The sequence below is a fragment of the Amphiprion ocellaris genome, chromosome 22 (genome assembly GCF_022539595.1).
Source record: "Amphiprion ocellaris isolate individual 3 ecotype Okinawa chromosome 22, ASM2253959v1, whole genome shotgun sequence".
NCBI classification, from domain to species: Eukaryota; Metazoa; Chordata; class Actinopteri; family Pomacentridae; genus Amphiprion; species Amphiprion ocellaris.
Genome location: NC_072787.1, coordinates 17,277,450 through 17,303,293, shown reverse-complemented (window position 1 = coordinate 17,303,293; position 25,844 = coordinate 17,277,450). Strand labels below are relative to the sequence as shown.

The following is a 25,844-nucleotide window of genomic DNA, read 5'->3' as shown; positions in this document are numbered from 1 at the left end:
TATAAAAGCAAGATAAATCACATATAGCAACTTCAATCAATCAATCAGTGAGGCTTTGTTTGTATAGCACTTTTCACACAAATGTAACACAAAGGGACTCACAGAATAAAAGAAATAATAATAATAAAAAACAATAAAAACAATACTCCACCCCCACATCCACCCACCAGTGAACATTATCTTCCAAATAAAGGACTTTATGAAACAGGGGCTGAAGAACTGAGGAAACTCTGTAATGAATAAATGAATTTAATTAATCTAATTCTTCTGCTTGTGTAGCCTAGTTCCATCCTAATTTCCCTTATTTTTGAAAACATTTGAAAATAGCACACATTGTGCCATGTGTCATCCTCTTATCTCCCAGCAGATGGCAGAGAATACAAACTAATGTGGCTTTAAAGCTCCTCAGAGCCTGTGAGAGGCCGGGACACTGAATATTCCCGTTAGCTCTGAATCAGTCATAGTCCTTAATTAAAAGCTAATTAATCAATTAGTGGTTTTACTTTAATGGATTAATTGTATTTTAATTTAGTTCGATGATTAGTATAAAATTGAATATAGTGCAAGTTAAGAAAAAATAGTCTACATATAGAGTAGGAATAAATCCCTATATTTATATTTATTTAGAGCTATATGTACAATAGTTTCATTAGAGTGTTAACTTAAAATTATTGATGGATTAGCACTAATGATAATGTTACAGATATATGTGCTTTAAACTGATCATGTTTCCTGGTTAAATCCAAGCAGTGTGTCTATGCTGCCTCTTACGGCTTCTTATGTATAATATTGTGTTTACATTAGTTTTCCAGCATTTTGTTGTTGTTCTTGGTTACATTAAATTTAATTATATAATTTTTATGGCAAAACAAATTTAAATTTTTCAATATTTTGTTATTTTTCATAAAAGACAGTTTTTTGGTAAATAAAAGAACTGAAAAAAATAGAAATGTGGTCAAACTTTGCATTGGGGGCGGCGTTCCAGACGAGACAATATTAGAATGATCGCCTAGCAACGGCGGCCGTCAACGTACCGCGGGTGTCGTAAAGAGCAAAGAGGCTGGTGTTGAAAAGAGTCGAAACAGAGCCCATTGTGGTGTTGGAGAGGAGTGAGCAGCTGCTGGCAGAACAAGAAAAGAGCAAATTCCGTGACCGTAACGGGACTCACAATAAGCGGACAGATATGGACGTTGAAGCGCAACACGGACGCCGTTGTGCTTTGTGAGGAGGACCGCGTCGTCCGGTCGGAAAGATCCGGTATACGAAGAGTTAAGACTCGACATCCCAACTGTTTATTTCAGCAGCTAGCAGGCTAGCTGGCTAGATACCTAAGAGCTAGAAATGGGAAGCCCGTGTGAGTCGGCTTGATAGAGATCTTCGTCGAGCTTTGAAGAAGCAGCTCTCGGCTTTAGATACCGTCGGCGGTGATTTAAAGTATCCGTTGGCCGCCTCGTAAGTAGCTGCAACTTTGAAGAATGATATCAACTGAGCGCTAACCATTTCACTACTACAGCCCCGGAGAGGGAAAAGTCATACAGGTTTGTTTCACAGTTGTTCCTTCTCCATGCTGTCCGTGTGACCGCTGTACCAACTCCTCCAAAAACGGGAGCTGCTACTTTGGACATTTCAGAATAAGCTCATTTTCTTAGCCGAGCAGTTTTAATTAAGCCAAAAAAAAACAAAAAAAAACTCCACTTGGTTTCTCAGTGTTTTATTGCCTGGTACTTTGAGCGTCACTGTTGCGACCTCAGAAATGATTAGACGTTAAGATAAAATGTGTTTTTTTCGAAACAAACTGCCTTATCAGATGCCCACATCCTCTGTACGGCGACAGGAAGCTTATTATTACCACTGTTAGTGTTTGTGGTGGTGTCATTTTTGTTCAAGCGGAACTATCTTTAGTATGCTGCCCTTTAATTAGCCCTCTTATCTTCTTCTGCAGTTGCATTAAGGAAGATAGCCACGTTGATTACAGGTCCCTGAACACAACTTAATGTCGAGTGTGAAATAATACAATGCACACAACCGCAGTGGACCCAGAGTCTGCTCGGATCTGTACAATGATCGGCGAAAATCTGCGGTTCCTTTAACCCTATTTGTATGCAGATCATATTAAATTATCGCAACAACACTGTTGTCAGGAAGGTATCTCATTTGCCGGAGGCACCATTAACATTTTAGTATTCCTCCAACAAAACATTGCTGTTGTCTCCACCTAATTGGCACAATAGTTTTCCTCTGCCATCTCAACAGGTTACTAGTTGGCCTGCTTGTTTTAGAGTGATTTTCTATGTATTAGCCTTCCCTGTGGGTGTTACCAGTAACAGGTTGAGCCATTTTCCATTCAAACGTAAAGGCTCATGCATTTAAAATATAAGCATAATTAAGAATAATAGCTGAATTGACTTGACCGTGAGATTTCTGTGGCATATTAATGATTGTAGGCTCTTCAGAAGCTTCTGCCCTTGATTTCTTCAAGGGAAAAATAGATTACCACAACAGTCGTACCGTTTGGTCCAGATAAAGCTCATAATAAGTCCTAAGGAATTTCTCTTTACAGTTTAATGAATAGAACGGGCTGCTTAGAATTAATTTTTCCAAAGCAGGAGACTAATTGTGGAGCATATCTGCAAGGTTAGTAGACGAGGGAACTATGAAAAGAGCCTGGTACACTTAAGACATTCAGCTGGTGGTTGATTTGAATGTTTCTGAGTGCTCAGCAGGGGAACGTCTTGTAATTGTAGCCTAAAAGCTCCCACAGGAACAGTATATTTTTGTTTTTGACCTCCAAACTCACCATATCATTCTTGGATAACGCAACTTCTACAACAGATGGAGGTATATTGCGAATGCCTTGAAATGTCAGGTAATCAATTTTACATCCTCCCTCACCAAACATATTTCCCCTTTTGTTTAAACTTATTTTGACAGCTTGTTTTAATCAGTTCAAGTGCAGCTTCATTCTGATGACATGTTTGCTTTGCAGCAGCATTAACATGAGATTTAAATGTGAGACAACTTTTCAAACTTCTGCAGGGAGATGCCGGGTTGTGAAATTGTACGGCTGCTTGAATTAAACCAAACAAACATGTTATCAGTTGGAGGAATTCAAAGAAGATCTTCGCAGTGTGTCCTTCCGAACAGCTGTGTCATTTTAGCGCAAAGCAGATACTATTGATATTCTCATTAAAACCTCTAGCATTTGGTTTGGGCTAGAGATGAATGGACTAATGTTCATTGTGGGGATGCTGCTAATTGGTACTTATATTCTGAGGACTCAATTTTCCATTAGGCGTGTGAATGTTACTGTCATTTGTATCTATCCATCACTGGCTACATGTTTGCAGTACTGAGGCAATCCGGCTGTGGCTGAATGTTTTTGTGATCAAACATTATTGACTCTCTCAGTCGATAACCTTGGCAACAGTAGTTCCTCTCTCCAGCTAGAGGAGGCTTTTTCCGAGCTTTGAGTAGGGCTTCGTGGTAATACCGGCAGTCTCGGGGGTAGACACGTACATGTGTGTGTTTGTGTGGATCCATTCAGATGTAGAGACCTTCTACTCTGTATTCAAGCGATCTATTTTCAGTCATTTCAATCGCAGGAGCAATAACTCAAAGTTTCTCTCATCTTGCTGTCCATTAGTTATACATTGGATGTATCTCTTTCCTCTCTCTATTTTCTGACTCCTCCGCTGTATTTCAGTCCTTTTTCACCACTTCCACTTTGCAGTCTCCTTTGCATTTCCAGTGGAATTAATCAAGCATGTTCTTGTGTGGCTTGACTTCATTATATCATAATGAAGTTTAGCCTCAGGTGCAGTGAAGAAAATGGGTTAGCCTGAGAGTAGCCTTGCCCTCGTACACCATTATCTGAAACCAGTTTTACACAATGAGCTGTAGCAAAGAATATTCAAAAAGGAAATTTCCTTTTCACATCCGTCTTTCTTATCTGAGTTTTTCTGTCAAAATCTAAGTTTAATAAAAGGCGAAATTTTAGGATATTACCATGTCATCTTCCACTGTATCGACCTTTGTCATTCCGTTTTAAGCCAACATGGGGCCTATTGCTTCATCTTGTGCCGTTTCTGTCCCAGTAATGAGCCATTTTGCGGCTCTTAACATCTGCCAAACTTGGAACATTTTGAATGCGAGCCTCATCTCCCATGCATGAGGAGTCAGGCATCCTTTGATTTGCCCTCTTTTCTTTGCCTCTCTTTCGAAACGCTCACCGCTGTACTTTGTAGACTGAATGCGCTGAAAAACTTTCTTACCCCACTTTTGGCAGCGGTCTTGTATGATGAGAGGTAATTTGGTGCTTATTCTAAGCAGGTTTTGGTGCATCCCTCCTTCTCGCTGAGGCACCGTCGGGGTGGAATGGAGGAGAAGGGTTAATTTGAAACACAAGTTTTCTGTGGGCACAATAGGGTTTGTCCAAAAGAAAACATGGCTTTATATTTCAGTGCCCTTTTACTCCAGTGGGTAACATCTGTGTTAGAATACAGAGCATCTGGCTTTAATTTAAAGCTTTAAGTGAACTTTACCCTTGTTAAGAACCTGAGTAGGCAACCTTGCCACTGAGCCCTGTGTAGTCTCCCTTTCTCTCTTCACGTCCTCTTAAACCACTCTCATCTGTAGGGTGGCATACAGCAACAGACAGTGAGAGAGTGAATATAAAAGGTTTTGCAGGTGTAAAATTCGCAGGAGGCAGCCTAGTGGGGTAATTACCTAGGAAAAATATCCCTGTCTTAAATTACCATGTCATCCTTCCAATAAAGCTGAATGTTTTCATCTTATTCACACTATTACTGTGTAGCAGCAGCAGAAGCAGGCTATAAAAATTGTAATCTAGTAGCATTTCAGTCGGTGTAGTTTTGTGGTAAACAAGAGTGCAGGATCAAGGATAAGCCATAGGTGGCAGATTTAAGTATTTAAACACCTCAGTTGTCTTTCATTAACAGAAAGCAAATGCATGCATGTCTAAACTCTCCTTTCACTTAAGCAGTTAGTACGGTTATTGACATAATCCAGGTAAGGCTCCATAGGTAATTGTGGTCTAACACTTTGTCTAGAAAGGAAGGAGACGAAGCAGCAGCTATGTATCCTCCCCGTGTTAGCCGCCAGCTTGTGCATCTCATTACTCCGTGGTGTCCAGGTCCTGTTTTCTTGGCTTGTTCCAGCTTGCCCTTTCTCTCAGTTGCTTTCTCTCAGGGATGAAGAGGTGAATATATTCGTGCTCTTGCTGAGGTTATGTTTCATCCTCTTTGAGCCCTTCACTCATCCTGGTTAAATCTCATGTCTTCTCCCAAGATCTTGCAGTCACGTCTGTGCCGTGACTGCCTGTGTCAGATGCTAAATGGCACTTGAATCGAGATCTTAAAACGACGGGATATTCAGTTTTCCCCTCAAGCAATCAGCTTTCTCTCACTCCCTGTGGTAAAAGGCACAAAGCACACATCCTTTTGACTCCTATTGAGGTTGTTGTTTTTTGTGAGGTTTGTCACACACTCGCTTGCCTTATTTCCTACCATCCAATCTATCTTCTCTTTCCAATTTAGTATGAATATCTTGTAGAATTTGAATGTATTTTCTGAATACTATTAAATTATTGTGTTCTTTTATTCCCCCTCATTCTGAATGGGCTGAGGTTAATTTATCACACTGGAACTATTCTGTTTAAGCCAGCCCTATGTGGACCTCGAGTTTTTATAATTCAATGAAATGCTGCAGACTAAATGTATGAAAAAATTTGCTTTTTACACATATTTTTGCTTCTGAGATACCTCAGCTTAATGTGGGCATCAAAAGTAACAATATTCATAAAGTGTACTAGAAGTGATTCATCTCTTAAACCTAAAATTACTGTCATTGTGCTTCATAACAATAAAACAAATAAATAAATGCTACTTCATGTCTTGGGAAATTGCAACATTTTTTAAAAAAATGCAGTTTAATCCTGATTGAAAGATTACCTCTATTTAAAATATGTAAAGTAACTCGGTCACTCTCATTATCTCTGTCTTGTTTTGGATACGAAGAGAAAATCAAATGCTCAGTGCTAAGTTGAGTCACATTGCCTGGGTTCCACATTTGTGTTCAGGATAGAAAAAATGCTTGAATCATATTTTTCTTGGCCTGTGAAAATATGTAGTGCAGCTGTCTGTAGTTCTCCTATTTGGATATGGTCTATTTTTACATTAGTCATGTTGGCCTGATCTGCTCAAGGTATTTTCAGACTGAGGTGTGAGGTAATAACTAGTGTGTTCAGTTCTTATCTGTCACTCCACAGGCGCGCATCTCTCACAACCCCTTACCCTCCTTACTGCCTTTAGCCCTTGTGTCTTTCCAGATTTCAGCCACTTCGATCTGAAAGCAAAATGCAAGGGACCCATCGACACGCACACTAATCACACTAGTGTGCCTGCTCGTTAGCCATGCCCTCTCAAGTCAGTTGTCCTAATAGGCATGTCCTAATGAGCTCTAATTGAGGACAGCTAATTTGCATGGCCTGAGTCATTGTCTTTCTTAAAGCGACTTATGAAACTCATTGCTAAAAAGCTGATTGGGGGGTCTAACATGGCTTCATCATGGGCAGAATACGGGGGGCTTGTGAGGCTTTCTGAGAGCTTTGTTCCTGCACTGTGATCCCAGATTTTTGTCTCTTTCTTCCACGGATAGTTCTTCCCATTCCCTTTTCTGCTGGCATCAATATGCTTAGTGCAGGTATTCACAGATGCTTTTTTTCCCCCCCTCAATCACAAACATTATTTTAGTGACACTAACCATTTTCAAAGAAACAGCTTCAAAGCATGATTAAAATGAATCAGGGCAGCTCTGATCAAAGGTTAAAATTTGCACAGCATGACTCTCTTCACAATGCAAAGTGAGATTCCTCCATTTGAAGCAAGAGAAACAAAATCAAGACTTTCAAGCTCAGTGTAACTGTTGAGGTATGCAGACAGTGAGTTGTTTTCCTGTGCATCGGAGGAAAAGTGATGGATACTTGTGTAGCTGCAGAGGGAGGTCCTCTGAGGAATCATCCTCAGAGTGCAGCACATTTTATTTATACTAGGAGAGGATGTTGTACATTTCCTCTTAATTCGATCAGTGACACCTTATTTCCCCTTTTCCATACTTTTATTTATTTTTCTTATTCTAGGGGATTATACAAGAAATGATTTCCCAAAGAGAAAGAGCTCAGAGAGGCAAAGGCAGGTTTATTGCATTGGCTGTGGGCCATCTCATTTCTGCTGAAAAAGTAATGAAATCTCTCAAATGACCCAAGCAATTCAAATTTGTGAGACAATTTCATATGCCAGAGAAGGCACTTTTTTTGTTTTATAGGAAGTATCACATGTTAGGACTTCGGGTGAAAAGAAAAATTAAATAAACCTTTTTCAGTTGCTATCAATGACCTAATGGCTAATTTAGGTATTACGAAATGTGGCTTTTTTATTTTCACTGATATAGTAAGTTCTCTTCTTTTTCTCTGTTTGATTTCAGGACTGCTGGCGCAAGTTTGCTCACAAACATCAGGAAGAGAGAACATGAAGCACTGGCCACTGCCAGAGCCTGGCACAGGGCAGCTGTGCCAACCTCGCCCCTGCCTGCCACTTTAGGAGCTACCTGTTTGCACCATGACGGAGAGGCATTGAGGTTAGCTCCCTGACGATCATCTCAATACCTCTCCTCCTCCCTATCCCTCAATACCCCCAGCCCCTGCCCCGTCCCCATCATGCTGCGCTTCTTGCCTCTCAAACTTGGCCGCCTGTACCGCTGTCTGAAGCTCCTGTTGGTGGTGGGATTGTTTGTCATCTTGTTGATGAACACCCACAACCTGTTCGCCTCCTTCCAGAAGAATGAGCTCACTGACAGACGATTCATCAACCTCAACAAGTGTCCCGCCTGCTTTGGCACCAGCTGGTGCCGTAAGTTCATGAACGGCCAGGTTTCTTTTGAGACATGGGGTCGATTGCGATTTCTAGACATATTCAATGTCAAGAATGTTTACTTCGCACAGTACGGCGAGCCCAGAGAGGGCACTCGCCGCGTGGTGCTCAAACGGCTCGGTTCAAACCAGGAGCTGGCCGAGATAGACCAGAAAATCTGCAAGAGGGCCACAGGCAGGCCACGTTGTGACCTCATTCAGGCAATGTACAAGACTGAATTTGCCCGGATCAACGGTGATGTTCGCCTGCTCACTCCAGAGGTGGTGGAGGGCTGGTCAGACCTTGTGCACTGCCCCTCTCAAAGACTGCTAGACCGCGTGGTCCGCAGGTATGCTGAGACCAAGGACTCAGGCAGCTTTCTGCTAAAGAACCTCAAGGACACAGAGAGAATGCAGCTGCTGATGACATTGGCATTCAACCCGGAACCACTCGTACTACAGGTACTGTGCCTTTTTTTCTTTTTTAAAATCTTTTTTTCAATGTTGTGTGTTTACATGGTTTAAAGGAACCTCTACATGTGACACCATTTGAGGCTAGAAAGGGTTTTCAGAGTGATGCATGACTAACAGTCTTTGAGGGAAAGAGGTTTCTGTCAGGTGATCTGTGGCAGCAGGTGTTTTCATAATTCTTGATAAGGCATGGTTTCTGGATTACCCTCGGAGGATCAGAGCATCAGTACAATGCAAGCTAGGGCGTTGGCCCACAAAGCCCCCAGTAAATTACAGGGTGGGAATCCTCCTTTTCCTTCCTCTTCCATAGATCTGAGAAAAGCCATTACACTCTTTCTAAACTCTAGGCTACATCAAGACTGCACGCCCACTATCTGGAGCACGAATATTCCTCAGCTTAGAATAGAGAAGGGTTTAAGAGCTGTGGCCTCCAAAAAAATGAGACATTTTGGCTGGCGGCAATACTGCATATTTAACACTATATGTAGGGCAGTTCTGAATTATTCAAGAATGCATCTGTAAATGGTCCAAGTTGTTTTTAATTTTAACATACGTCCGTGTCCACTAGTTTCTCGTCAATTGTGGGTGACTGGAGTGGATAAATCTCTTGCTGGCTGGTGCTCTTTATCTTCCACTAATCTTCCAAAATATAATTTTGGCATATATGCATGCTATATTTTATCATTACAGTACAAAGAAACGAGATTCCGTTGAAACTGACTGGGGGTTCACACGATCATGCAATTATTGGAACTCATAGTGTTTAGTTTCGATGAGCATGTTATTTTTGAAACATTAGAAGAATCTTTAAGTTGACACAGAATAGATGAACAAATATCACTTGTCGCCAAAATCATAAAAAAGCTTTCTAAACTTAACAAGTCTCTCTTTGACGTCCGTTAAGGAGTAAAATCGTGACCCATCCCTATTGTGTCATTGTGGATGTCAAAGCAGCCATACTCTATATAATATACACACTTTTCTCTCTCTGATTTACAGGCAGCCAATCAATTTCAATTTCAATCTGGCATTGACCGTGTCTCGTAAGAGGACAGAACAACAATGGTCTTGGCCCATGTAGACATTCAATAACTTGTGCTGACCTCCACCCCCCTGCACATAGGACCGGACACCTCCAGGCATTTCAGAGGACAAAAGGCGAGATCAGCCTTTTAGTCTGGTCAATCTATAAAATCTGATTAGCTTTGTGTGGTCGCCAGCCCTCCCCCTTCACTCCTTTCTCCATCTTTTTTCTGACTGTGTTGTCCTTCACTACTTTTCTGTCCTGCTTGTTTACGCTCCACAGATAATTCCATCAGTGTTTTTTTTAATGCCATTATACCACAGTTCAGAGGCTTGGTGAATCACCCCTATTCTTATCTTGCACCAACACGCCGCCTTCATATGTTTACAGGACCTCATGAATTGTTGATCTCATCCTGAACTTGTGACCTAAAGGCAAAGGAAAAAACTGTAGGGGCTGTGTGTGCACCAGGCCAAAGGTAACAGATGGTGGGCATGGATTGTGTGGATGAATAGCACAGAGAAATGCGCCAGACCTCTCGGGGAGTCACAGATCCTGAGTACCTTGACTGTTCGTCAGCATCACTGAACTCAAAAGATGAGAAAAATTTGCCAAGAGACTGAGAGACCCTATACACAAGGTTGGGCCGCAGTAGACCATAAAGAATTAATAGTGTCTGTAGAGATTGAACAGGAGACTTGCTGTACAACACCTTTGCCAGAGGTTAGTGCTGCCATGTGGGGACTGGCTTTAACAAAAGATAGAGGAATGTGGGTTGAGATTTATGACATGTTATTTAATGTAACCTGATCCTGATTTTGACAATAACGCTGCCTTCTTGTCAGGTCAAGAATGATGCTTTATTTTGCCTGGTTGTGGTTAAATACCTCTCCAGCGAGTTAGATGTGGCCACTATCATTCATTTTTGAAATTTAAGTTGGCAATATTTAGTGTAAATGATTTCCTACTGTTTTTGGTCGACAATGTTGCGGTTTAGGGTTGTTTTTCTTCCTCTCCTCTGACTTTATACAGTTAAATAATGCGAATAACATTTGTCCTGTCTGCTCAGCGAGCTGCACTCTCTTAGAGGGGCTTCTGTTTCTAGTCTTTTGAAGCCACAGGCAGTAAATCGGCCCTGATTCACTATGAGAAACCAGACCTTCTTTGTCAGTGGGAAACAATCTGCTGTGTTGTTTTGGGGCTGGCCAACAATGCGTTTTCTGTGTGCTCTGTGGTACGCAAGTGTGCACGCATCCACACACACCACCCCCACGTCTCTGTCACGTGGAGCACAATTTGGCTTTGGGGAATGAATATTTTTGGAAGACAAAATGACGACAGCCAAACAAGAAAATCCTTGTGCAAAGAGAGGCACCTTATCCAACTTAATCAGTTTTCCCTCATTTCCGCACACCAATGCCGTTAAGTTGGCCGGGAAAGGTTTCTCTGTTACTGTGATGAATCTACTCATATCAAGGGCTTGTCTCTTTGCCAACTAGAGGCATTACACGATGTTGTTTAATTTTTACCTCTTATTCAACAATAACTTGGTTTGCATGGGAAGTGAGTAATTTATTCTTCTCATTTTAATGACTGGAATCTTATTTGCCATCCTTGGCTTCTCTCCTCCAGCTAGATGACTCACTGGTTCATCAGGTGATGGTTGTGTTTGATGGAGTAGATCTGGCCCAGCCTTAAATTAGTTCGATTTAGCCTAGTCCTCCCTTCCAAATCATTAAGCTTGGTGAGTTTGCCAGAAGCATGTGACTGCACTCGCACCCTTTTTGGTGCTCAGCCCCGTCTTGCTCAGTGAAGCTGAGAATAGGATGTGACAGGCCTGTGGGGTTAACTCAGTCAGTGGTACGCTCTTCTCCTCTAAACTCAAATCTGTGCACTTGCCACGCACCCCTCTCTCGCTCTTTCTCTTACCGTCTCTCCCCACCTTGAACAGATCCACCTCCTCATTCAACACTTTGTCCTCACCTGATGAGGAGACACGCTCTCCAGAAGGCATGAGCCTCTCACGTAACGCTGTCTGTTTTTCCTAGAACACCGACATCTGACACTGATACTAAACCAGAGAGGAGACGGAAGGAAGAGATTAGATGGATGACCTTATCTCCCATTCCTCCCAAGATTTTTGACACTGGCATTTTAATGCAAATGTGAAAGTAAACATTCACAGCACTCAGAGCAAACACACTAGTAGCTCGTTTGGATTTTTAAAATGGCAGGAATGCCTCTCGTGCTGTTGATTAATGAAGCTCTGCATAATCTATTACGACGTTCAGTCACTTTGGGAAGCTTAGCCAAAATAAACGGTGTAAATTTAGGGTGTGTCCTTGGACAGAGTGAGGCACAGGTGGTACCTCAACTGTGACCTGCTGAGCCTTGATTTATTTTTTAATAGGAAAATAAATTTAAATGCATCAGATTAAATGACTCATAGCTGCCTACACCAGCTATGAGTCAGTAATCTTAGAACTGTAACATTTGAAGAAGAAAAAAACCGTGACAGTGATTTGGTGTTAAAACATGTTTTAAGAGGCCAAGAAATTATTTTTACATGCCACCTTATCTGCCACACAAAAGCAATTATTTTTACAGTTTGGTGCATAAAATGTCAATTGAAAAGTGAGAAAACCAAGAAGCCCTTTCCAGTCAGATGCAATCCAATAAAACATTCCTACTTTTCTGAGACTTTGTAAGAGTATATAGGCAGTGTGTGGTAGTGTTAGATTGCATAATACCAAGAAATATTCCACAGTGGTCAGATATTTTTTTTAAACTAGTGGGAAACTATTACTTTTTCAAACTATGAGCGGCTCATAAACGTTATACAGTTATAAATAAAATTCTCTTGTTCTCTCCATATATTCGTGTTTTTTCTGCAAAAATGCACAGAATATGAGCTTTTATATTTTTTGTGCAGGAAAAACTGCAATGTTATGGTCTGGTTTTCTGGGTCATGCCTCTTTACAAAGAGGATCAAAACCTGTTTTGTTTTTAGTTTTATTTATTTCTTTTCATTTAATCACACACGCTGCATGCTATCCCGGCTTAAGTGAGAGCCTTCTGTCTCGTAAGGCCGGCTCAGTGGCTGAGGTCCGCCAGTAAATAGTATTTAAGTTGCTAGTCTGTGATTAGTACCTTTGTTTTTGGGTCTGGGGGGATTGTGACGCTCTTAGCACATAAGAGAGGAGGTTGTGTACGCCGCTTAACCCTGCTTCAAGTGCTCCCAAACTCCCTTTCATTATTCTTATAGGCCTTTGTATACAGACTGAATCCTGTTAGGATAAGACAGGGAGTTATCTGGGCCCTACTCCCCTCTTTTGGCTGCCCTCGCTGGATGGAGGCCCTGGTGGAAAGGGGAGAAGAGAAGGAGGAGAGGAGCGAAGGGTTTGTGTGAGTGTGTGTTGTACAAGCCAGAGCCTTGTGGTGTTTTCTCCCCATTTGAATGAGCCAGACTGCTTGTGTTACCATAATCCTTTCTCTCTTTCTCCCTCTCTCCAAACACACACACATATATCCACACACATGCCTGACAGCTGTGTTTGGTTAGGTAAATGCCTGTGGCTAGTCCCCCCTCCCATCCCACCCACCAGCTCCTTTTTTAGATTTGTCCCTCAACACCCCCCTCAGCTTCCTACTGTTACAGCGTGCACCCCGACCTACCTTATGCACAGCACTGCAATGCAAGAGGGTCGTTCACAACTCTCGCTGGGCCCCTTAAGATGGCCAATATGGATCGGTAACAAGCAGCTCTTTACTGTGCTTTTTCCCCTGGAGAGCCTAACGTTAGAGCAAGAATATGCTTTTTAGCACGTCAGCTTGCCTGCAGTAATAAAACTGCCCACTGCATTAAAGCATCAGGCACCTGGTTTCTGTCAGAGAAATTATGAGAGGTCAGGGATATACTGTGGCATCTTCAAGTTTTTAGCATATACACTCTTGCTTGTGCTTAAGCACGTTTCTTTAATCAAGCTTCTCACTGGATGTTAAGAGTCATAGGCTGCCCCTTTTATTAAGTGTTTGCTAGCATATGAGAGAGTAAATTGCTTCTTGTAGAGGAAGTCCTCTCTGTGCATCCTCTCTTTTGCAGAGAGGTTAGAGTGCAGGGTCAGTGACAGCAGTCTCTCTACTCACTATGCCACCCGGCTGCCCTTAGATAATTGGTGCCTGCTCTGAAATATACAACCCTTGATGTAGGCCTCAAACCCACAGCCCTTAGGTCTGAGGCCAAGTTTCACTTGGGTTCCTCCTCAGCTGTGTGGGCGGCAATACCACCTAGACTGAGTCAACACCACTGCCTATGACTTAATACATTCCTCGTCTTCCAGTGGAGGGGATTTATGAGGTGGCTCTGTGTGCAGTGGCTCAGGTTCAGGTCGGCAAAGGGTTTCAGCTATCAGCTAGCGATGGAGTGTGTACCAGCAACCCCAAGCTGCACTGTCATTTGCTCCCATTCCTCATCCTGCTCTCATTCTCTCTCTCCAGAGCAGAGACCTGCAGAATGCAAAAGACCTAGCTAACCCATTTCTATCAATGCTCAACAGGGCTTACTGAATCATGTGCATGCTCTTTACTTCTGTGCTGCACAGGCAAACTATACATGGTCGAATCAGTCTGTCTGCCTGACCTCTTGGTTTAGATTTCTCATCCAACACAGTGTGTTTTTCATCTGAAATTTGTGCTTTTGTGAACTCTTACTTGCCACACTCTCCAAGCAGTTCTTTCAACATCTTCATTCAGCAATTTTCCTGTTTCCCAACACTGCTGCTAATAATACTCTGTAACTCTGCAGTCTCACCTGGATGAAGAAAGAGGCAAGGCCTATTCTAAATTCACTCGTAGACTTTACAGTTTGAGTCTCTCACTACTGTTGATTTTCCTTTTCTGACAGGCACACATATGCCTCAGTTTGGTGCTCTGACTAGGAAGTTCCAAACGTCTATGTCTAGAACAGACAGAATCATCGCTCTGTATTGCAGGTTTTGGGGGTGGAACAAAGAGAGAGAGAGGGGAAAAAGCAGGGTTAGCAGGAGAAGCAGCAGGAGACGAGCAGGATGGAGAAGAAAGAAGCCGCGCCATGTGTGCCAGGATGAGGAGTTAAGGCTGACTCCCCTGTGGGGTCTGAGTTCTCACTGCGGACTAACCGACTGGATTTTAAACTTGAATGGCCAGCAAAATGCCAGACGGGGCTCACCACACATCCTCCAGACACAAGGTCAACAGGAGAGCTGCACAGAAAAGCAACGTGCTTTTTTTTCCAAGTACAGCTTGGCAGCCCCTGCCTTCCAGCCTCGCAGAGCAGATGTGACTGCTTCTTAATGCTAAGCCCCTTTGATAAACTGGCTGAATAATATTCATTTTGCAGCATCAGGGTTAAACGTTTTTTTTTTTTTTTTTTTTTTTTGCTGTTATTTTGTCTCACTGAATGCGTCTATCCGCTACGCTTCCTCACCTTCACCGTTTGATCCTTGGACTCTTGACGAGTCCTGTCCCAGCTTGTTTGCTATGAAGCGGTGGGGTTTTGTTGAGGACAGAAAATGTTGAGAATTTACACCACACCCTGCTCAGGGCTTTAACAAGCTGCGCACATGAAGCACTTCAGTGGCAAACTACTAATTTCCTCTTTTTTGCTGTAAGTAGTTGTGGTTGCAAGACGAAGGGAGCTGGTTTCCTTTTAAACCTTGCATTCATAAACACAGCTCTGTGCCCACCATATGTGTGTGTGTGTTTGATTGATTGACCAATATTCTTTGCTAGCTAGCCAAGGCAATATCTTGGGAGCCACTCATGTTTACTCGGCCTCTGAATAGAGGTTGTTATCAGCCCTGGTCACGTTGCATGTTCTCATTCACACGCACTCGGATACAGTTTCACATAGACACATAGGCTCACATGCACACACAAACAAGGAGCTTCTTTCGAACCCTCACACACACACACACACACACACACACACACCCACGCCCTCCCCCGAGTGGCCCAGTAGAAGGGCATGCCTTTGTCAGCAGATGTCAGGACGCAGGTGTGTGTTCCTGTGCCTTTCGCTCCATTCGTTTCATCCCCTTCTCCAGAGGCTGCCCATTTGTCTGTGGCCCTGTTTCATTTGAGCCCACTCCAGTCTCCCCCCAAGAGGACGCCACTGTGTCTGTTGTATTACAGAGACGGGAGTGAAAGTACAAACACACACACACACCCTTTTCCCCATTTCAGTGCTGCTGTAGTGCACCGGCACAACCTTAAAGATTAGATTAGTCAGGCTTGGGCCTAGAAGTCACTGTGAGGTCATCTTTAATGAGAAGATTCTGTTTTGGTCTCTTTTCCACCCTCGCTTTCATTGTCTTCTGAGCGAGGCTCATTATTTCTGTAACGCTGGAAAAAAAAAATTAGGGGAAAAAAATCATATGGTAGGGGGGAAAAAAAGTAGCATTTGCCACCATATTTCATAAGTTCAAGGTTTTGCTAAGCAGGAGATAAAAGCTTTTTTATCCAGTGACAGGAACAAGAAATGATAAGAGCTTTAAAGCTGTAAAAGTTGCTGGGATGTGTCATTGGCACTTTTGCACCCTCAGCATTTTTCAATAGCGTAACATGATTGGGAGACGACTGGTAAAATTCACTACCTGTGCAGTTAGCACACACACACATACACACACTTACTGAGTACCTCCTAGGTCTGCTCAGAGATAGTGCAGTGGATGTAATATTAGGCTGGGCTTTCCAATTTATCCCCCCCCACCCCCACCCACCCACCCACCCACCCTCAACGCCTCATTGCAGACGATAATGACTTCTGCAGAGTAACCGTTTAAAGAGCGCTAAGGGAGAATGATTGGTGAGACACGTGGAGTATTTATCAGCCTCTGCAATAGGTGAGTTTGAATCCTAAAGCTCAGGTGCCCACTTCAATGTGCCAGCCTACACCGTTCAGTAGTTCTCACCTTTAGACTTATTGCATATAAACCTTAAATATAGGAAGCTCATAGAAATGGCACCAAGGTATGAGTTGTTAAGACTCTGGTATTTGACGCAGTGCAATGAGCCCATCAGCGTGGCGAATGAGCGACATCTATGTTAAGAACTGCGGACGAAGGCCAGACAGACAAGAAGGCGTTCTCATAACAGCTGTTGACAGTGTCTGAAAGTAGCCTTAGGGCATTCATCCTTCTCCTCCCTCCCATCAGCCATCCCCCCCATCTGCCGTCGCTCTACTTTTGCTCCTATTCAGTGCTGCAACCTGACAACAAAGAGAGAGATGTGTTTAGCAGGCAGGTCTTTGCTGGTTTATTCCTCCTGTCTACTGGAGCAGAGAAGTGAAAGACACTCTGTTTGTCTCTTCTGTTTGCCGTCTCCATCGCATTCTCTCTCTTCTCCTCTCTAGCTCCCTGCCTGCCCCCGCCACCCCTTCCTCACATCTATCCATCCTCCCTGCAGGGGTGAGAGAGGGAAGCTGGTGTTTTACAAAGCAGGTTTAGCCGTAACATTGGACAAGCTAAGTTTTGTCAACAAGAGCAAGAGCTGCTTAGATTTGCAGCAACATAAAGCGATCTGAGGTTTGAATTTGGGTCAGAGGGAGGCGGGCCTAATCGGGATGTACCACCAACTGATCCAGCTTGGATTTAATCGTTCTATACCACCCTCAGAAATTAGAAAGCCATTTTAGATATTTAGCTTGTTAAGTCTCTAATCCTAAAATCTCATATGTAGGAATGCTCATTGGCAAGCAGTGTCTGACTGGTCTGGGATTGTCTCCATTCCAGCTAGTGTTTGGGTGTGTAGTCATCCCACCACTATCCTTTGTTTCTTAACATCTGCTGGCATCTACTTCTGCAGATCCCTCTTCCTGTCAAGTTTGTTGTATTAGAAAATGTGGAAGAAAAGAGTGTTAAGGCAAGAGTTTTTGGAGAAGTTTTGTCGAGTCATTGCCAAGTCTAACGGTGACAAGTACAGACAGACAGACAGACAGACAGGCTGCAGGAAGCAAGTAGTGCTTCATGGACAGACTTTTGTCTGGCCAGCAATTGATTGGGTCACCTCAGGGAAATGGGCTCCACAAATGCTGCATGCAACTTATCATTGTCCTCCCCTCTACCAGGTGGATTTCTTAAAACTGATGGGAACAAGAGATACCCCTAAGGTTTTACACCTCTAAAGAAGACTGTGATAGACTGTAAAAGTTTTTCTGTGTAGATTTCTGGGGTTGTGAGTCACTGTATAAACATCTTGATTTTTTTTTTTTTTTTGTCCTTAAGATTATTCCAAGGTTGATCCAGTCAAAGGCCCTTTATGAGACATTCCTACCCTTTTTGCAGAATTGTATTCAGTTTGTTGCACAGCCTAGGTTGAGGATTGCTTGAGATGAAATGCCTCAACCATAGTAATTGTTGCACAAGTGAACCTGCAAATTGCTGCATGGTCACCAGTTCACTGAGCAATGGATTCTTTGTCACATGCACCCCCCCCCCCCCCCCCCCCCCCCACTCCCAAAGTCTTAATGTGGCAGAGGTCCAGCTGTTGTCTTTCAGATACAGCAGCTGCATGACCCATGGGGGGTTAAAATGTATGTCTTTAAATAATTTGTATTTCATTAAAGTTTAAAGGGAGTTAGGGCAGCCATGCATATTTAACCTCCACCCTCTTGACAGAAATTGAAAGCTGGTAAAGTATTGAATTACCATGAGTGTAAAGTGATGCACAACAGTCATAGTAGTTCACACCTTACCTGCAGTGTCATGTTGCGCTCTGCCATATCTCTAAAGTGATTGGGTTTCAGAAGGGAGGGCTACAGAGGCTGCTGTGAAACATGTGTGCTGCTGATTCTCTGTCTGTGTCTGCATGGCGGCTGCCTGCCAAAAACGGCAGCCTCAGACAGATTTGTTACATAGGAATTGTGGGCTGTCATTAAGCTAGCATATGGCCAGGTGTTTATTATAAAAGATGGAGCCCTGTGGCAGGGGGGTTTATTGTAAAAGATGGGAGCTTATCACTTGCTGCAAAAGTCATGTGTCTGCAAAAATGGGCATTTCATTCTATTATTTTCTTTTAATTTGTCCATTGTGACAGCCCATGGCAATGAAATGGGCCTGGAGAAGAGAAATGGATGTAGGGAAAGTGTGAGACACTTGAGCACATTGAGAGATGGAAGCAGTAATGAGACATACAGAATCCAGTCCCTTAGCAGCCTGGAACATTTGCCAAATGCAGCTGCTTCTCGCCAAACTCATTTAAGTTCCTTGTACATTTGTACGTGTGTGTTTGCCTGCATTAGTGTGTGTGTGTCTGCCTCTATAGACGTCACCACTTGATTTTGAGTGATTGCAGACAATGGTGCATGCGTGCTTGTTTTTGTTCGACCTCGGTAAAGGAGAATAAATCTGAGTGAGATGCGGTTTTGTGAAGCATTAGCGATGCAACTTCTTGGTATCAGGTTTACCTTGTTGTTGATATTATTCTGTTTTAACCTGTAATACACTGAGATTTCTTGTCAGCATGCTCAAACTGCATTAACCCGGTTAGAACTACAACATGCAGCAAGTTTAACTCACCCCGCTGCTGCATCACAACACATAAGGCTTTCCTGCTAACTGCTGCTACCACAAATCACCTTCCATCAGTTCTCTGGAATCACTGAGTATAGCAGCATACATCAGCTCATAGCTGTAGGGCTTTAACGCAAACTGGCTCTTTGCTTTTATTAATTTTAATCCGTTATACCGAGTGCTGGCTCTGTTTCACGTGATCCTTTGGCAGTATTTCAGCTGTGCTTAGAATTGTGTACCAAAAATTACCTAAGGCAGCACACAGCATCTTTGTGTTTGGTGTCTGGGATTTTTTTTTATTTCCCTGTATTGAGAAACAGATTTCTGTGCAAGTTAAACAAATATTGTCTGACATTGTGAAGGTTCTTGCAATTCATGTGTTAGCCTTTGCTTTTCAAAGCCAATGGGGTATTTCTGTTTTTCTTTCGGCCAACTCTGCATTACACAGCCTGACTTCTTTTATCTGTGTTTCTAAATGAACCGTGTTTTCCATTCTCATCTGTTTTTCTTTCCCAGAGCTTTCCGTCAGACGAAGGGTGGCCATTCGCCAAGTACCTGGGAGCATGTGGGCGCGTGGTTGCCGTCAACTACGTGGGCGAGGAGCTGTGGAGCTTCTACAACGCGCCATGGGAAAAGAGGGTAGATTTAGCGCGCCAGCTGATGGACATTGCCGAGCAACTCACAAACAATGACTTTGAGTTTGCCCTCTACCTGCTCGATGTCAGCTTTGATAACTTTGCGGTCGGCCCACGTGATGGAAAAGTCATCGTTGTTGACGCCGAGAACGTTCTTGTGGCAGACAAAAGGCTGATCAAGCAGAGTAAGTGGCATTGTTCATCAATTCCTGAATGCATATGTGCATGGTGTGTGTGGGTGTATGTCCACATGTCTGTGAGTACTGTCTAGTACAGCTTTTTTCCCCCAGTTGCCATAACAATGCGTCATTGTTCATGAACACATACATGTATCACACCTTTTGAAAATTACTCCCTAATAAGAAGAAAATTAGTGCTCATTTTTACTTTACAATATCTACATGAATACATAAGACAACTTGAAGCTCAAATTATAGGCCTGTCATTAATGGTTCTCTGAAACTATAAAAAGGCTACATTGACAAGTAACTTTATTAACTACTTGTGCAGTGGTGGTGCCTCCTTTCTGTAAGCCACTGTTCTTCAAACACTGACCACTGTTTGGATTTTCATCAAAATACAGCACTTGATGTCAGAACTATAACTGCCGTCTGTAGCTCATGAGGTGGTGATGAAGGTTTGAGGAAAAGGCCTCAAGGGACAGACAGCTATGGGCAAATATGCACATGCTCGAAGCCTCCTCTCTTCTAAGAATATACTCCTCCAGCACCCTTTTTGCCTCTAACAAGCACGTCCCCATCAAAGCAAAGATCGTTCGGATAACGAGCCATCTCCACTGCCCTAGTTTTTTTTTTTTTGCCTCTCAGAATAAACCTCATAACAAGGACAGAGAGAGCTATACATCACATACTTGGTGTAGCAGTTTCCTACCCTTCAGTCCCCCTTCCAGGGCCCACTTCAGAGAAAGGGACGACCACCCAGTCAGGCTCTTAGATTTGTCCCTTCCTGCAGAAATCCTATTAAAGTGATAAACTGTTGTGTCGCTAGGTGTTGAGCCTCCACCGTTGTGCCTTATGACGGAAATGAACAATTGTCTGGGTGTGGGTGTGAGAGGGAGCGTGTATATGTACTTTTATAGTTGGAGGGGAAATATTGTGATGAATTTATCCTGAGATAAAGTGCCGTTTCGCCAAATTACAAGATCTGACACCAGAGAACCGCAAGTAGATGTGCAACATGCCAAGGTGCTCCAGCATGCCCTGTAGTTTTTCTTTCCTCTTGAATTCGTGCTTCATTTTCGGTGCGATTATGCCCGTGTGTGTATGTGCCATGTTCAAAAATGTGTGTATTTACCTTATTGCTAAAAGCTGCAATTTTCCACCCTGTCACAGAAGCCTTTTGCAAGTCCCGAAGCACAATCCAGGTTGAGACTCCCTTTGTCTGCCCGACACATTTAGAGCTTGACAACTCAAGCTGCTTACCCTGGCCATTCAGAGTTTAAGCCTCAAGTTTATTTGCTTCTTGCGTGTTTGTGTGCCTGGATCTGCTTGTGTGCGCGCCAAGTGCTGGGACGCAGCAGGAAAAAGAGGGATGATGGCGGTAATGAGTATTACGAGGTCATGGCCATGTGTTGGACAGCGGTAGGAAATAGGCACGGTAACTTCCCAAAGCTTCACAAACAGAGAATCCAATCCCTACAATTAGAGCCCGAGATTGAAAGCGAGCTAGTGTGTGTGATGCGAATCTCATCAGTCTTAACTGAGGCCAATTGATTTGCAAATCAAACACGCAGAAAGCCGCACGCCGTTCCACCCTCTCGTTAGTAGCATCCATATTGATGCAGTGGGTTTCGGCGAGATAAAAGGCATGCCATGTTCAGGTTGTGCCGTGGTGCTGTGTTTGCACAGTCCAGTGGTGCGAAAGGAACCATTCCCCATCATTGAGTTTATAGCATTTGAGGATGGTTTCACCCCCAGTGGTTTTTGGAAACACATGCTGTATAATGTAACGCACACTTCACTCACTCTCATTCTCCTTGCTCGCCGACACGATCGCTGCTCGCCAGCTTATACAAACACACACATAGGCAACAGCACTTGAAACACACACACAGTAGTTCTCTTTCTATCACTTTCAGTAGGGGTCTCGAACACAGACGTGCATTGTTAAAACCAGCTCGTACTCTTGAATGCCACTAGTAAGGACACGCTAACAAGCATTTCAGGCCCAATGTCCCTTCCCAGTGTAGCCCTGTGAAGGCAGACGAGTGAGGAGAATGTATACAAGTCCGACCTGAGCTCCTTAACATGGAAGGTACCAGACACGCAGGAGATGAGTGAGGCTAGGCAACCTACCTCGTCTGCTGCTCTCCACTCATTTGAATTGGAAATTATTTTGTTTGCTTTGGAAATGTTCTAGCTTTGTTACACTCGGGCCTACAGGAAGAGAGGAGCTTCAGGGTTTGAGGTGCCAGCAAATAGCCCTCATGCTTCTTTTTAGCCTTTAGTTGAATCTCACAATCCTTTTTTTTTGTTGTTGTTGTTGTTGCACTCATCTTTCATCCTTGCATCCCTTCTTGTACTTTCTAGGTGTACTGTTTGACTACTGTGTGTGTGTGTGTGTGTGTGTGTGTGTGTGTGTGTGTGTGCTCGTCAGTGTGAGTGAAAAAGAACGGGACACTCTCCTGATGCCATCTGTCAATCAGTGCTAAGGTGTGATGCATGGCCAGTGCAGAAACATTAATTGCTTTCACCTCACCTTGCAGCTTTTGCGCGTAGGTCTTTATATGTGTGGGTGCGCGCTTGTGGCATGCATACACAGGCAGATCCATCTTCATCACCCACACTGATTGAGGTTGATGTGCCCCTCCTCTTCGGGGGGCCACAGGGGCCCCTTGCTAACAGGGCAGCGCTGGATGTTTGATTGAGTTGTTCTGATGAGCCAGAGGAGAAGTGCATTACAACACTGATATACTGATTATGTGTTTGCATCCTCTGGGTCTGCCCCCCCACCCCCCCCCCCCAAACAATGTTATTGATCTGCTTTTTAATGCACAAACCAATAGCTCTCTCATCATTCCAGGTTATTTTCTTGACTCCCTGCTTTCCCAAGCACAATCCTCTAAAGAGAAAAAAAGCAATGTGAAATGAGGTGGAGAAAGAATTTTATTTGCTCAATAAATCTGGAAAGTGGTTCATTTCTGTCAAATGAAACCATCAATGAGTTGTTTGGCTTTGTGCTTTGAAAAACTATTTCCTCTATGTTCCCGTGGGATGTCAAAAGTGGCACCTTGGTTTGTGTCACCTTCTACTAAGGTTGAATTCTCGGGGAATAATTTGCACAAACTGTTAAAAAATAGTCACTCTTCACAGTTAAATTGTCATCACTTGTGCTTTGTATTTCTGATGTATTTTTTTCTATATTTTAACTGTTGTCTTAAAGAGAAATGCTCTTAATACATGAAGAGAGAAGCCATCAAGAGCTTCCAATATAGCCGCAGGGAGGCTCAGTGGTAAAGGCACATGCCACGTTAATGAAATGACGCTGGATTCCTGTCTTGCTGGACCGCTGTTGCGTGACATACCCTGCATTTCATGTCTATACTGCCACTGTCATTATTAACAGAGGCATGAATGCCAAAAGATTAAAAAACCTAGATGCAAATAATATATAAATGCATGTTGCTCGTTAAAATATCTTAATTTTATGATTGCATGACCTACATATCCAAGTCTCATATATGAAAGTAATAATATGACTCCACAGCTGTTATTATTATTGACTCTTTTTCACGATTAGTATGTTTTGATAGCAGTCTTTTCATTTAACTGTTTCTCTGTCCCCCTGCAGACAAGCCAGAAAACTACGACGTGTGGTATGAGAGCCGTTTTGAGGAGTGTGACAGGGAGGCCTGCCTGTCTTTCTCCAAGGACTCCCTTTGTTCCAGGGTCACTGTGGACCACAACTACTATGCCGTGTGCCAGAACCTGCTGTCACGGTACGCTACATGGCGGGGCACCACCGGAGGCCTCCTCCACGACCCGCCCGCCCACATAGCCAAAGATGGACAACTCGAGGCTCTGTTGGACGAGTGCACCAGACCTAAAAAGCGCTACGGTCGCTTCCAGGCAGCCAAAGAACTGCGTGAATACCTCACACAGCTAGCTGCCGCTTCCTCTTCTGCCACGGCCAGGTAATGAATGGAGTCGGCGTTAGCCTGACGCACTGAGAAACTGGAATCTGTACTCTTTATCTCTGGACTCTAGAGATCCTGGTTCTTGTACATGATGTCATTTGTTCCCCTTTGTGCGCTGGAGCAGGAAGGTGTTAGGTCTTGCATCAGGAAATGTAAGAATCAAACTTGAAAGCGGATTTGTTAAAGCTCTAGCTTTTACCTGACTTTGCTCCCGTCTGAAAGAGGAGTGTGGCGCTACAAAATTCTGGTTAGGACCAGGATAGAGAAGGGGATAGAGGTAACTTCTCCCCTCCCAGGGTGGGCTGCCATCTCTGGGGGGAGATAAGAAAGGGCTCTGGTAAACGCATCCTTCACTGGACCCAGGCTAACGCAAACCAGAGCGTCCAAGTAACAGCAGCAGCAACGTCACGCAGCCCTGACCACATCCATCCTCCTGTTCACACCTCAATCCATCAGATCTGTTGTGTTTTATAACATTGAAACTTACCAACTGTTTCATTTTGCCCCTGCAATATCTTGATTTTTTGTGTTTTCTTTTCAGGGCTGAACTTATGTCGATTGGTGCGTTTACATTTTTTGCTGTGCCATGGCTTTTTTTCCTCTGTAACACTGCTGCAGGGAAGGTGGAGGTAGCATGAATCTCCTACTGTCAGACAGCAGGGAAGGCTGAGCTACAGCAGGTGGAGGGGAGAGACAGGGGGCTGGGGGTCTGGATTTAATTCAAGAGAAAAAGAAAACCCTTGACAGCTATATAAGTATAATTTCCTGCTACTCCACTCAATCACTCGATTTCCAGGTTCCAGAATTGTGGCAATCATCTTTTTTTTGTGTTTCTTTTTTCCTTTTATTAGGAACCAGAGAGAGTAAGACAGCTGCAGATAGGAAAAAGAAGGCGATAATTGGACATTGGTAGTCCCTTGATGCAGATGTGCCTATACCAAAGAGGCTATTTGTAATTTTAAGAACAGTGAGCAGTACAAAGACAGCACCTTTCCCTCCAGTTGTTCCCCACTAGATCTGTCCAAAAGAACTGTACACAATCTTATGAGCTTTCAGGCCTGCATACTGATTTGACCTCTCCTAGGAACCAAATCCAGAGGTATCTAAGACAGAAATTGGCTCTGCCTAATGTCAGACTTGTTTTTCTTCAACAAGCTGGAAAATTCTTGACTGAACAGAAAATGAATTGATTCTTAAGAGGACTAGAAAACATCGTAAAATCGTATATTAGTGGCCTCCAGTGCCAGATTCTCTTTAAATGTCTATAATTGATAAATGAATCCTATTGTCAAATCGATCCCACTTGTATTGAGTGCACTATGCTCAGTCAAGTCAACGGTATTAAAGGGAATAAAGATATCCTAAATTACTTTCTTGCTTCAGAACCGGCATCCGACCTGTACGTTTCAATTTTGCAGGCTAGAAATTTCTGTTGAATATTTAAACGCTCAGCACCACTTAGAGGTTGGGTTGATTTTACACTCAGTGGACCAACAAATTAAAGCATAATCACAAATATAGGCTCATTTGGTAATGGATTATGAGAGATCTTACTTAAATGAAAAAAAAATCCTGTCTCTGGCTTCATGTTTTGTACGTCGACCGTTTTGATGTTGTAAATCAGATGCTAAATGCCCAGTGGAGTGTTGTGTAGCACAGCCAACAGACAGGCCAATAATCAACTTAATATGAGCTATTCCATCTGCGGGGAAACTAGAAAGCACAGCAGTTGCTTTTTTGGCCTTCTGTAAGACCGGGAGAGCTGATGTGACCATTACCAGTAAGGAAAAGCAATAAAGATGAGTTTGGCTAATGGATTTTTGATTTCTAACCCCACCTCCTTCCCTCCTTTGTTGTGTTAAATATATTTGTTACCCCAGTCTGGAGGATGGTCAACCTGGAGGGATTTGTTCATGCGTAACTGTCCACTTTTGTACTGTATTTTTTCTTTCGAGTATATCAGCATTGTCTGATTTTTCCTGTGCCTTTCATTCAAAAGTTGTATTTACAACTTTTAGTGGGTTTAAATATTAAAATAAATGAAGATATATATATATATATATATATAGATATATATACACTTACA

The 25,844-nt window shown here is 43.1% G+C and overlaps 1 protein-coding gene across 2 annotated transcripts; it reads left to right on the top strand.

The window, feature by feature from the left end:
* Positions 1-1,073: 1,073 nt before the first annotated feature.
* dipk2ab (divergent protein kinase domain 2Ab) lies at positions 1,074-25,844 on the top strand. Of its 2 annotated transcripts, none has more exons than XM_023265012.3 (4): positions 1,074-1,452; positions 7,501-8,386; positions 19,484-19,787; positions 23,413-25,844. In XM_023265012.3, exons 2-4 carry the CDS (start codon positions 7,733-7,735, stop codon positions 23,757-23,759), a joined length of 1,305 nt encoding a protein of 434 aa, XP_023120780.2. In that variant the 5' UTR covers positions 1,074-1,452; positions 7,501-7,732; the 3' UTR covers positions 23,760-25,844. The 2 variants fall into 2 exon arrangements, with proteins under 2 accessions (XP_023120780.2, XP_023120779.2); XM_023265011.3 differs by having other exon boundaries at positions 1,074-1,538.

Bases quoted from the DNA above. Each gene is read 5' to 3' on its own strand.
- dipk2ab (XM_023265012.3), top strand. From the start codon at position 7,733: ATGCTGCGCTTCTTGCCTCTCAAACTTGGCCGCCTGTACCGCTGTCTG. The intron at 8,387-19,483 runs GTACTGTGCCTT...TTTCTTTCCCAG, and splicing joins CGGAACCACTCGTACTACAG to AGCTTTCCGTCAGACGAAGG. The intron at 19,788-23,412 runs GTAAGTGGCATT...GTCCCCCTGCAG, and splicing joins CAAAAGGCTGATCAAGCAGA to ACAAGCCAGAAAACTACGAC.